Here is a 12,455-nt window from a genome sequence, read left to right on the forward strand (position 1 = left end):
ATTTTTTTAAACATTTATTTGAGAGAGAGAGAGAGAGAGAGAGAGCACGCGCGAGTGCACAGGCAGGGGAGGGGCAGAGAGAGAGGGAGACACAGAATCCAAAGCAGACTCCAGGCTCTGAGCTGTCAGCACAGAGCCCGACATGGGGCTTGAACCCATGAACCATGAGGTCGTGGCCTGAGCCGAAGTCGAACGCTCAACCAACTGAGCCACTCAGGCGCCCCATCCAACTCTTGATTTCTACACAGGTCATGATCTCACGGTTCATAAGTTCGAGCCCCGTGTGGGGCTCTGCAATGACATTGCAGAACCTGCTTGGGATTCTCTCTCTCTGCCCCTCCCCCACTAGTGTTCATGCTCTCTCTCCCTCCCTCCCTCTCTCTCTGTCAAAATAAATGAACTTAAAAAACGGGGGGGGGGCACCTGGGTGGCTCAGTCAGTTAAGCGTCCAACTTCAGCTCGGGTCATGATCTCGCAGTTCATGAGTTTGAGCCCCACATGGGGCTCTGTGCTGACAGCTGGGGGCCTGGAGCCTGCTTCAGATTCTGCGTCTTCCTCTCTCTCTGCCCCTTGCCTGCTCACACACTCTCTCTCTCTCTCAAAAATAAACATTAAAAACAAAAACAAAACAAAAAGGGAAAGAAAACATTAATTACTAACAAAAGGAAATATTCACTCATCTTATCTCTAAGGATTTGGAAATAATGGTACTTATTATTGAAAAGCAAGGATAATGGAAAATACTTAATAGTAGACTGACTTGCTTTAAGAATTAACATTCTGGGTGTAAAGGGCAATACAATCCACACATGCACACAATGCCTGACACACAACAGACTTGGTGAATTATAATGAACTGAGTGAATGGAGATGAAGGAAGGAAGAAATTAGCCAAAACCTGGGCCTTAGGAAACAAGGTACGATTCATAGTTTCAATGACCCTAGGCAAGTCTCTTAACCTGAGCCTCAGTTTCTCATCTGGTAAACAGAAGCAACGTCCACCTCACTGGTTTGTTGTGAGAAACTGAATAATGCAGTTAGAGAGAGATGTGGTTAAAAGCACCTGACAGTCATAAGACCTGGATTGTAGATCAGGTTCAATTCCACACAATATAATTCACTCAAATATTTACTGAGCACTTATTATTTGCCTGGCATTGTATTCCAGGTGCTGGAATTGGATAAAAATTAATAAGACAGCTAGGTTTGTCTCTTGGATAGGGCAACTGGGATGGAAGCAGGCCCAGATTCCGAATCAGAGCACTTTTATTTTACCTATATTCAAAAGAGGTCCCCCCAAAGTCCCTGAGTCATGCCAGTCTTTGCCCTCAAGAAACTCATAGTCTCTTAAGGGACACAAACCTGTAAACCAAAAATTCCATAGCAGCATGCTAAACACAGCAATGGTGGTATATAAAATATGTACGGAGGGAATAAGGAAGGGCTGAGGAACTGTAGAGGGGGAGTCCGGTAAAGGGTCCTGAAGCAGATGCTGTCGCTGAATTATGGAAAACAGGAGTTCCTACAGAGAGAAAAAGAGAGAAAGGACATTTTAGATAACAGGAAGCATTACATGCAAAGCCAAATAAATAGGAAGTTGCTAGTTCCAGGTTCTGCCATTAACTGACTTTATTTACCTTTATGGAATTTCCCCAAGTCCCTCCAGCTTCCAGTTCTCTCATGTTAGAAAATGAAGTTGGGGGAGGGGGGGAGAGGCAACATAGATTTTCTCTAAGGGGCTTTCTAACGGGTACCTCCCCACTGAAGCAGAGAGAAAAGGGTAGCGTTGGAAACATCACGTGCTATTTTTAGGGTATGAGCCAGAGGCCCCATCTTTTGTGACAAAAGATGATCGTCTGCAGTCGTCCGGGAAGTTTTGCGTAATTCACCCACTTCACCAGTATTTATGGCATTGACTGAGCCAGGCTGTATGCTAGTAAGGAGGCCACCATCCAGCAGAGGGAGACGTGTAATAAGTACACGAATACCATGGAAACCATATTGGTCGGCTCATGGCGGGTGCGTGGAAGCAGTAAAATAGAAGAACCTAGGGCATGTCCCTGTGCAGGGTGACAGGATTTAGCTCCTACCAAAAAAGGAACTTCCTGCTTCCTCATCCTGTTTCACCTTCTCCAACAGGCCGCTAGCATTTTCCACCACCACAAGTTCTCCCTGGGCAGGGAGACCAGGCGTCCTCTCTTCACCTGCAACCTTTTCCAGGCCTGTGTAAGGGGCTCCATGCACGCAGAGTGGATGCAGGTCCCAAGACTGACCGGAGGGTCACACCCAAGCACCCACTGCAGGGGCCCCAGCGGCGGCGGGCAGGGGTGACTTGGAAGGCGGGCTGTCTCCTGGCTCCAGGGGTTGGGCTCTAGGCCGGCTGGGCGGGACTCAGGCTGCCAGTATAAGACAGGAGCGCCACTGTCCTGGCCAGAGTGCTGAAGCTGGCGCCCCAGCCAGGACCGCGAGGCAGCCGGCCCTGAACTTGCAACTCTTGACCCACAGTGACTGAAGAAGAAGGAAAGGTCTGATTTCGATTACTTCGTTTATTTAGTACCAATGAATGGAAGGCGGGCAGGTTTGTGGGTGGAGGAGAGCTCGGCTTGGATTGGCCAGGGGTCGCAGGCCCGTTGGTACCCCTCGGGGGGCCCCCGGTAGCGGTCTACACTCAGCAGCTTCTCTCTCGCGCAGGAGGGCCTCCTGCCACCACTCTCAGCCTCAGCCTCGGAGGATGCGGCTCCTCGGGAGACTCCGCGCCTCCACTCCGGAGCCCGCTTTCTCCAACGTGCTCACTCCGGACCGCATCCCCGAGTTCTGCATCCCGCCGCGGCTGCCCGCGTCCTGCGCGCCCGAGTCTCCGCCTCCGGCCGCCGCTCTGCCCCGGCGCTGCGCAGCCGAGCCGGACCTGTGGCCCAGAGGAGCCGACGACAGCGCGGGGCACACGGACTGGGACCCGCGCTCGCAGGCAGCCCTATCGCTGCCGCACCTGCCACGCGCGCTCACCGCCTACGGGTTCTGCGCGCTGCTCGAGAGCCCGCACACCCGCCGCAAGGAGTCGCTCTTCTTCGGGGGCCCTGTAGCCGCCCCGCTCGTGCCCCGGGACTCGGCTCCGGCCTCCGCCCCCGCGCTCCCCGCGGGCCTCCGCCCCACCCCGGACGCGCCCGCCCCGCCGCCCTGCGCTCGCCGCCTCCTGCGCGCCCCCGAACGGCTGCTGAGCCGCGCGCTGCGGGCCCGGACGAGCCGAGGCCTGGTCCGCGCCCGCTCCGTGTCCAGCGGGGACGGCGACGAGGACGAGGACGAGGAGCGCGGCGCCGTCTCGGGGCCCCCTTCCCAGGCTCCCTCCGCGTCCCCGCCGCAGCCGCCCTGCCCCGGCCCGCGTCCCGAGCGCCTGGAAGCCGAGGGCACCGTGGCCCTGGGCCGCGCCGGGGGCGCCCTGCGCCTGGCCGCCGAGTACAGTCGGGCCAACGGGCGGCTCCGCGTCCGGCTGCTGGGCACCGAGGGCCTGGCCGCGGGAGCCGCCGACCCCCCCGCCGTCGGCTGCCGCGTCAGCTTCGTCCTGCGGCCGCCGGGCCAGCCGCGCTCGCAGCGCAGCGCCGTGGTCCGGCGGAGCCGCAAGGCCGCCTTCCACCAGGACGTGTGCTTGGACGGGCTCTCGGAGGAGCAGGTGCGCCGCCTGGCCGTGCGCGTCAAGGCGGAGCAGCGGGGTCGCGGCCTGGAGCGGGGCCGCCCGCTGGGCCAGGGCGAGCTGCTGCTGGGCTCCCTGCTGCTGCCCTGAGGGCGCCCGGGGCTCAGACCGCCCCCTCGGGGCGCCCTCGGACCGCTGGCAACTCGGACACCGACAGCCGCTTCGGACAAAATAAACGTTATTTATTCATTTTTCAATTTATGTTCTTGCTTTATTGACATTTTAGTTCTTAGGTATCTGTTTTTGTCACTGTTTATTGGTAGTGAAGGAAAAATTAAGGATGCTTTTCTCTATTCATAGCTTACCGTCCTTTTTTCCTAGACCATTTTTGCATTCAAAGGCAAAAAGGTGAGCTGGTGGCTGGAAGGGAGAAAAAGGAACTATACCCAATCTGCCTTGATTATCCTCCTTGTTTTTTATGTCAATACTAAGGGTCTCTTACTGCTTTTTCAGTTATTCCTTCAGAATCATGCCCAGTGCTAAGATTCACAGAGAGTTTGACATATTTGATGTGGCATAGGTTCTTTCCGTGTGCACACACACATCAGAATCAGACATTCTGTTGTAAGGATATCTTGGTGGGTAAAGCATTGCTTTCTTATTAAGAAAACAGGTTTCTTTTGAAAGTGAAGTCTTTAAAAAATGCTAAGGAAACGAAAAGCAAAGGAAGTGAAGGTCTTTCAAAGGAAGGTATTCCTGGCATCCCCCTCTTCCTTCTCCAGTAGGAGCCCTGGGAAATCTTGCCGGTTCAGAAAAATCTTTTCTGCCTCTGTACACATATTGATATATGTGTGGTATTGTTTCCACCTAGCTCTGCATGTAAGTGATAGTAATTAATGCATCTACAATAGGATTTCCTAGATGAATTGGAACAAACTGTCAACTTTTTGAACACTGGATTTTAAGAGGTTTTTAAATTTCTTTTTTTTTTTTTTTCAACAAATAGACCTGAGTCCACTGGAAACTGATTCTATCAAGAGCATTTGGCCTTGACTATAGGCATCTATGGTGTGATAGAAAGCACAATGAGGGGATGGGGGTGGGGGATACAGATTCCAGTCTTTTTTCTGCCACTAGCCTGAACTAGGGCAGATCAGTTCATGTTCCTGGACCTCATTTCCTACATCAGTGAAATGGGGATACTAACGCCTGCTTGACAGGGTTTTGTAAAAATATGCTTTAATACCGAAATAATCCTTAAAAACACGTGAAATGTGGCAGCATACCTAAAAAGGCTGGAACTGTACTGGTGAACAGGTGCCCAATAACATTCCAGGAAATGGACTCTTTCACTTCTGCTGCTTTCTTTCCAATTGTTCCTCCCTGGTCGTGGAGTGGAGCCTAGCAGAATGGCTGGCTGGCTGCCTGAGACTGAGGATTTAGGGGAGCCAGGAGTGGGAATATACAACTCTTCAGGATTCCTCTGGTAATAAGCAATAGTTTGGACTCATTCTGCATCAAAAAACCCTTCAGCACTGTTATTGCAATGAGGTTCATAATATACATAAAATCCTGGATTTTATATTATTTTATTTTTACTTTTTTTTTCCTATTTCAGAGAAAGAGCACAAGTAGGGGAGAGGGGCAGAGGGAGAGAATGATTGAAAGAGAGACAGAGACAGAGACAGAGAGACAGAGAGAGAGAGGGTCTTAAGTAGGCTCCACGGTCAGTGGGGACGCCTATACGGGGCTCCATCCCTTGACCCTGGGACAATGGCCTGAGCCAAAATCAAGAGTGGGACACAACCTACTGAGCCACCCATGTGCCCCCCAAATCCTGGATTTTGAACATAATTTCAAAGTGGACAGATTAGCCCTTAGAAATCATCTGATCAAATAACTTCTGAAATTGAGAAAATACCACAAAGTCGACTTGCCTGAAGTCAAATAGCTCGTGACTGGCTCAGCTCAGATGACAACCAAGGTGTCCTGACTTCTCCAGAGGATGGTGTACCCTTTGGCCTCTCATTCAGCAATGATAAGTTGAGCCCTTTCTCTGTGACAGACACAATACTAAGCCCAGGGGGTGCAGCTATGAAGAAGGCAGAGAAGATTCCTGTTCTCCCAGGACTCACAGTTTTAGTGGGGGTAGCCAACAATAGCCAAGTTTGGTCATTACAGATTGTGGTGACTATCATGAAGACAGTAAACTAGGGGAGGTGAGAGAGAAGTGTCAGATGGGATGCTTTCAGAGATAGAGTAGTCAGGAAAGTTCTCCCGAAGATTCGAGGAAGGAATCCTACACAAGAGAAACCTAGTCTATACGAATAACCACTTAATGTGTCCAAAGGACCCCTTAATACATCCAAGCCAGAATTCTTGATTTTCTTCTCCCAAATCTCCTCCTCCCCTCGTCTTCCTTATTTCAATAAATGGTACCACTATTACTTCTTTTATGCAAGCTGAGAGCCTAGAATCATCCTTAACTTCTCTCTCACACATTCCATTTTTCTTCATGTAAATATCTCCTCCTTAGAGTATCCTTCGCTGGCCATCCTCAAAAAACATCACTGTTGTAATTACTGCTTTATTATTCTTCATAGCACCTATCACTACCTGACATTCTATTATGCCCTTATTTTGTTGTTGTTTGTTTACTTTTCCTCCACCAGAAAGTATGATTTTATTTAAAAAATGTGTTTATTCATTGCTTTATTCACATCAGAAATGTGTTTATTCATTGCTTTATTTCCGGTGCATGCAGCAGAGTCCAGCATATGGTAGACTCTCAATAAATATTGATTGAGTGTTGAACAAATATAGAAAGAGGTGGAATAGAGAAATTCAGTACAGGAGGAGCATGAGTATAGGAGAGAGAGAAGCAGCAGCCAGTGAGACAGGGGAAGACCAGAAAAGTGTGGAGTCATGGAAGCCAAGAAAGCATTCCAAGAAGGAGGAGATGTTCACCCCACTGAAAACCTGTAAGGAAATCCTGTAAGAACTTACATTTTCCTGTAAGAAAAATGAGAACTGAGAAATGCCCATGGCATTGGCGAGATGAAGGTCAGTAGTGAACTTGACAAGAGCAGTTCTATGACAGTAGTCATAACAGGAACTAGACTACAATGTGCATCCCGCTTGCCTTCCCCACTCCCAGAAGCTGCCACAAGGTCACGGCCCTGAGAGAGTGACATGGTGCTGAGTGAGACCATCTGAACCATGCATGTGACTGCGCCGCATTAAGGCCTCTGTAGAAACCTTAAGATTTGGGGGTGGGGTGGAGATCTCGTCATGTGGCACCCAAGGTAAACCTCAGATGTAAGGATGTGAGTTCTTTGCTTATTACACTTGCTGCCTGTCCACTCCCCTTCCCACCAAAAAACAACAACAAACAAACAAACAAAACAGGAGCTGGACTAGAATGGGTTAAAATGTGAATGGAAGGTGAGAAAGTACACACAGAAAGTTTTAGAAAAGGGGGAAGAGAGAAAAGGGCTAGAACTGGAAGAGAATACAGAGTTGAAGATTTATTTTGTTTTAATATGAAAGAATCCAACACGTTTGGGATATGCAAAATAGAGAGAGAGATGTTGATAGTGATGAGAAAGAAAATCAAGAAGAACTTTAGGAACAGAGTCTTCAGAAAAGCGAGAGGGGATCCAGGACATGTGTGGGTAGAAGCAGTGATCGAGAAGGCACATTCCTGATCCATATCTTGTCCCATATCTCTACTCTGCCATCCACAGCAACATTCCATCCCGAGGCAGGTCACACTTGTAGTCTCAGGATGTTGGCCAGGAACAGCAGGGACTACCCCATGATTTCTCAGTAGAGTCCAGACTGGAGAAAAGGCATTGTTTCTACAGGTACTCCCGTAGGACTGAGGAAGAACTGGGGCCAGAAGGCCCCAGAAAACTTCTCTCTATATTTGCTTGGCCCAAATTGGGTTGCAATTCCAATTTTGAACCACTCCCTGCAAGGGGGAGACTGGACAGACCTAGGGAAATAGGGCTTCTCTCTGTAGCTGAGTGTGAGGTCAGCGTCTGCTGAGGCGGGTGCTTCTTCCTGTTAGGAAGTAAGAAAGGGGAAATGGGTGCGGTGGGAGAAAGAGCAGAATGTCTGAGGCCGGAAAGAACTAGCTTCAAATCCAGGCTCTGCTACTGGGTAATTGTGTGATGTTGGGGCAAATGCTTAACATCTTTATGTCTCAGTTTTGTCCTTTTGAAACTATTGGGTGTGAAGATGGCAAGGGTTCAATGAGATAATTGCATTTAGTTATAGCAAGATTCATATTAGCAGGGATAAGCACCATTTTGTTTTTTTAATATTTTTTGATGTTTATTTTTGAGAGAGCGATAGATGGAGCCGGGAGGGGGGGGGGGGCAGATAGAGGGAGACACAGAATCTGAAGCAGGCTCCAGGCTCTGAGCTGTCAGCACAGAGACGGTTGTGGGGCTTGAACTCACAAACCTGACCTGAGCTGAAGTAGGACGCTCAGTCGACAGAGCCACCCAGGTGCCCTGGACTCTTTTGTTTTTAAATACAAGTTGAACATCCCTTCTTCTGTTCATTGTAAATGAGTATAATTTTGCTGAATGGGCTGGTGCACATCTGTGTTTCCAGTCTTAAGTCCGTACAAAGGGCAGTCTACTGGGAACATACCTGGGTGACTGCACTAAATGACATAAACACAAAGAATTACACATTTCCATTCCACTGGTTGTATATTTCAGACTCCATCTGCCATGTTCCAGAGAAAAGAACAACAGCTCAGCTGATGTGTGCTAAAATCTCACCATTACTATGAGGAGTTTTTCATCCTTTTTGAATAGCAAGGCCTTGATCAGATACTCTTAGATGACCAGACACTTGTATTTATCCTAAAGGGGAGAATCTGCATTTTATTTTATTTGGCAAAAAAAGAATAGGATTTATTTTCCAGGTTGGTAACGGCTCCTGATTTAAAAAAGAACCGATGTCTCCTGACTCTGTCACCATGAGATGGTGCCTCGTTTGTCTAAACTGTCCACGCAGCTCTGCGAATCTTCATCTCTTTCTCCTCCTGGTCACATAGACCAGAGCCACCATATCTCCCTCCTCTTACTCAGTCTGCTCTATACTGCTCTCTTCACCACTATCATTTTTTCTTAATTTTTAAATAATGTAGGGGATACAGAACAGTCGCGAAAGCAGTAAAAAGAATTCCCATATTTCAACCAGATTCTCTAAATATTTGTTTATTTCATTACTATCCTATTATCTATCTATCTGTCATCTCTTTTTCCTGAAATATTTGGGAATAAGTTGCAGACATGTGCTCTTTTATTCCTGAATATTTGTGTACTTCCTAAAAATAAAGTTATTCTCTTCCACAGTTCCCTTACAAAAATCAAGGAGTTGATATTGATTCAATACTCTCAGGTCACCTGCAGAACCTATTCAGGTTTTTCTAATTGGCCGATAATATTTGGGGAAAATCCTGGATCACAGTTTGTATTCCATCGGTGTATCTCTTGAATCTTCCTTAATCTCAGGCTTTCCTGATCTTGACATTTTCTATAAGGTCATAAATTTATTTGTCTGGAACTTTCCTGTGATTATATTCAGGTTATGCATTTCTTGAAGAAATAAAACAGAAGTGATACATCTTCTCAACGCACCATATTAGAGACACGTATCAATTTGTCTCATTGCTTGTGATATTAACTTTGATTACTTGGTTAGAGTGATGCTGTTTACCAGATTTCCTTACTGTAAAGATGACTGTTTTCCTTGTTGCATTTAACAAATCTCTTATGAGAGATACTTTGAGACTATGTAAATATCCTATCTCTCAATATTCTTGTACTTCATAGATTTTAGCATTCATGGATGATTCTTGCCTGAAACATTTATTACTACAGAGATTGACAAATGGCAATTTTAGAATTTCATCTTTTTTTTACATTTGTTAGTTGACATTTTAACTTTGCCTTTTCCCTAATTTATTTACATATTCATTTCTTATTTATATCTGTATGGACCCATGGGTTTTTTTATTCAATGGGTTATAACCCATTGCAATTATTTATTTTGGTTCCACGTTTGATCTCTGGGAGCCCCTTCAAGCTGGCTCTTATGTCCTTCATTGAACACTTACTTATTTTCTGAATCTAAAATTTGTTCCAGGTTCATCTTGTACTTCTGATACCCTAGTTCTGGAACCAACAATTTCTCGATTGTTGGTTGATTTCTTGATTTCTTGTATTGATTGATGGTACTTAGAAACCAAAATCTGAGTGCTAAGTTTGTCCGTGGCTACTGGGATGGCATTGCTTCTAAACTCTAGAATACACACACACACTTTCTCTATTACATCTATATTTGCACATCTATGTTTTAAAAAATGAATTTAGGGGCACCTGGGTGGCTCAGGTGGCTAAGTGTCCAACTCTTGGTTTCAGCTAAGGTCATGGTCTCGTGATTTCATGGATTCGGACCCCACATCAGGCTCTGCACTGGCAGCATGGAGCCTCCTTGGGATTCTCTCTCTCCCTCTCTCTCTGCTTCACCTCCACTCGCACTGCCTCTGTTTCTCTCAAAAAAAAAACTTAAAAAAAATAAAAAAATAAAAAATGAATTTAAACTGAACCATCATCGGATTTAATTTCCAAATACTCTGCTTTCACCATATACAAAATCTTTCCATATCTATACCTTACCCAAAATTCTTAGTGTTTTAAGATTGTTTTTAAGTTTATTTATACATTCAGAGAGAGGGAGAGAGAGAAAGAGCACGTACGCATAGGGAGAGGGGCAGAGAGAGAGGAGAGAGAGAATCCCAAGCAGGCTCTGCCCTGTGTTGTTAATGTGGAGCCCAATGCAGAGCTCGAACCCACGAACCGTGAGATGGTGACCTGAGCTGAAACCAAAAGTCAGACGCTTCACCGGCTGAGCCACCCAGGTATCCCTGCATTAAGATTTAAGATGTACTGTAGTTTGTCCCAAACTCAAGCGCTCTAGCCCTCACCCCCAGAATGTCCCTTCCCTGGTATTTCTCTGCACAAAGAGAGTATCCACTCGCTGTACCACGAATATGTCTCTGTATGGTTCCCTGAACAGATTTGTACTGTTTGACTTCTTCATCATTGAGCATAAAATGAAACTGTCTAAAATATCAGTAACAAGACGTTGAACTTGTAGAATGGCCCCAAGAAATGATTAATCAATAAGGAAAGTATTTGATGCAAATAGCTTATACACAAGAGCAGACAGCTGGGGAGTAGAGGCAATCATATGAGAAGTTTTCTCCTGATTGGAAAAAGCTAGTCTTAAAGAAAACACACTAGAACAACTTGGAGTTTGTAAAGCTGTGACACCTGTGCTAGAGCTGCAATCTCTTTGCCATGCCTGGAGCATTTGAAAGGGCTGCAAGGCACACTTGGTTCTTGGCAAAGTATGCCAATGATACCCAGCATCCTGCTCTGGGCCTCCAGTCACCCATTTGTCCACATCAAGTTCCCTCAGGTGGTGAGGGAAGCACTCCCTCTAACCATCTTCCTCTTCCCCTGCAGCCCCCTAAGTGTTTATTTCCTGCCGTCCTATGAATGGATCCAGGAAAGAGAGGCCAGGACCAGACAGAAGAAAGTAAATATTAGAAGATAAGCTGAGGCATGTTAAAAATGTTAAGAGTTTATTTGAGCAAAAATCATTTCCAACCAGGTAGCACCAAACTGGAAGCGGTCAAGAGTTAAGGGGATGAATTATTATATAGAGAAGGTGCAGAAACAAAGAAACGAGATTATTTGATTGGCTATAGTGTAAAGTCTAGTTGCCTATTTGTCATCACTTGTCCTTAGGTTTTAATTTTATAAGCTTGAGGCATTTACAGGCTTAGATTTGGGGTTGCTTATGTAGGCCACCATGACATTAGTCATTGTAGTCATAGTCTCCTTGTTCAATTAATTTAATGAAAGAAAGAGAGAAGGAACGTAAGGAAGGAAAGAGGGAAATAGATGTTATTTAATTTTTCTTGTTTTTGAAAATGTGATTTAACCTTTTGTGATACAGCACTTTAAAAATTCTGATTCCAAATTGTTGGGGTTTTTTTTATTCTAATGGCAGTCGTACATAAAGAAACTATCTCACAATGATATTTAGATCCAAATGAAGAAATGGACAAATGGCTACAGCCACAAAATCACAACATGTATTTTTCAAACCTATCTCTCAATTTGCAAATTCTACCAGTAAATTTCCATCCTTTCTGATTGTTAATTGTAGGGGAGCAGCTCTGCTCTGGTGCCCAAGCCCCTGTGCACAGACACCGCAGGCAAAGACTTGAAGGACAGCTAATCTGAGTTCTAGTGGAACACCGCATGAACCTCCTGGGACACCAGCGGAGACGAGGTCCATAGGCGCTGGTATGAGACCATCTCCTTCTCACCTGCTTATCTTCTCTGGGAACCTGTCATGAAGAGTTTCCCATTGCCTCTCAGGTACCAATGAGGTGTGGAACTCTCTGCCCCATTCCCCTCAGAACAGACCTGCTGAATATAAAACCTGTTAGTGGCAGTCTAGAATCGGATCCTCAACGATATCCCACAATTCATATCCCAGTCATCTGCTTCTTGTTTTGGTGTCTTCTTTCAGCATGTTGGACAAGAACCACAGAAAGTGGTGCTTTTGCTACCGCTTGTTTCGCTGTTTTTATGGATAATAAATGGTCTGAATCTAAAAGTGGTTCATTGTGTCCTCACTGGTAGAAATAGTCGGACCTTGGTCTTTGCCTTACTTCATCTTGTGCATGCTTGGCATTTATCAGCTCTTCTTACAAACCTTGTATTCTTTC

At 46.2% G+C, this 12,455-nt stretch overlaps 1 protein-coding gene across 1 annotated transcript; it reads left to right on the forward strand.

Annotated features, from left to right (window-relative positions):
* Window positions 1–605: 605 nt before the first annotated feature.
* C2CD4B (C2 calcium dependent domain containing 4B) lies at window positions 606–3,882 on the forward strand. Its single transcript, XM_043555275.1, has 2 exons — window positions 606–2,525; window positions 2,692–3,882. The coding sequence occupies exon 2, from the start codon at window positions 2,732–2,734 to the stop codon at window positions 3,773–3,775; it is 1,044 nt and encodes a 347-aa protein (XP_043411210.1). The 5' UTR covers window positions 606–2,525; window positions 2,692–2,731; the 3' UTR covers window positions 3,776–3,882.
* The last annotated feature ends 8,573 nt before the right edge of the window (window positions 3,883–12,455 follow it).

Source organism: Prionailurus bengalensis, chromosome B3 (assembly GCF_016509475.1).
Source record: "Prionailurus bengalensis isolate Pbe53 chromosome B3, Fcat_Pben_1.1_paternal_pri, whole genome shotgun sequence".
NCBI classification, from domain to species: domain Eukaryota; kingdom Metazoa; phylum Chordata; class Mammalia; order Carnivora; family Felidae; genus Prionailurus; species Prionailurus bengalensis.

Coding starts and splice junctions, on each gene's coding strand:
- C2CD4B (XM_043555275.1), top strand. CDS start 2,732: ATGCGGCTCCTCGGGAGACTCCGCGCCTCCACTCCGGAGCCCGCTTTC.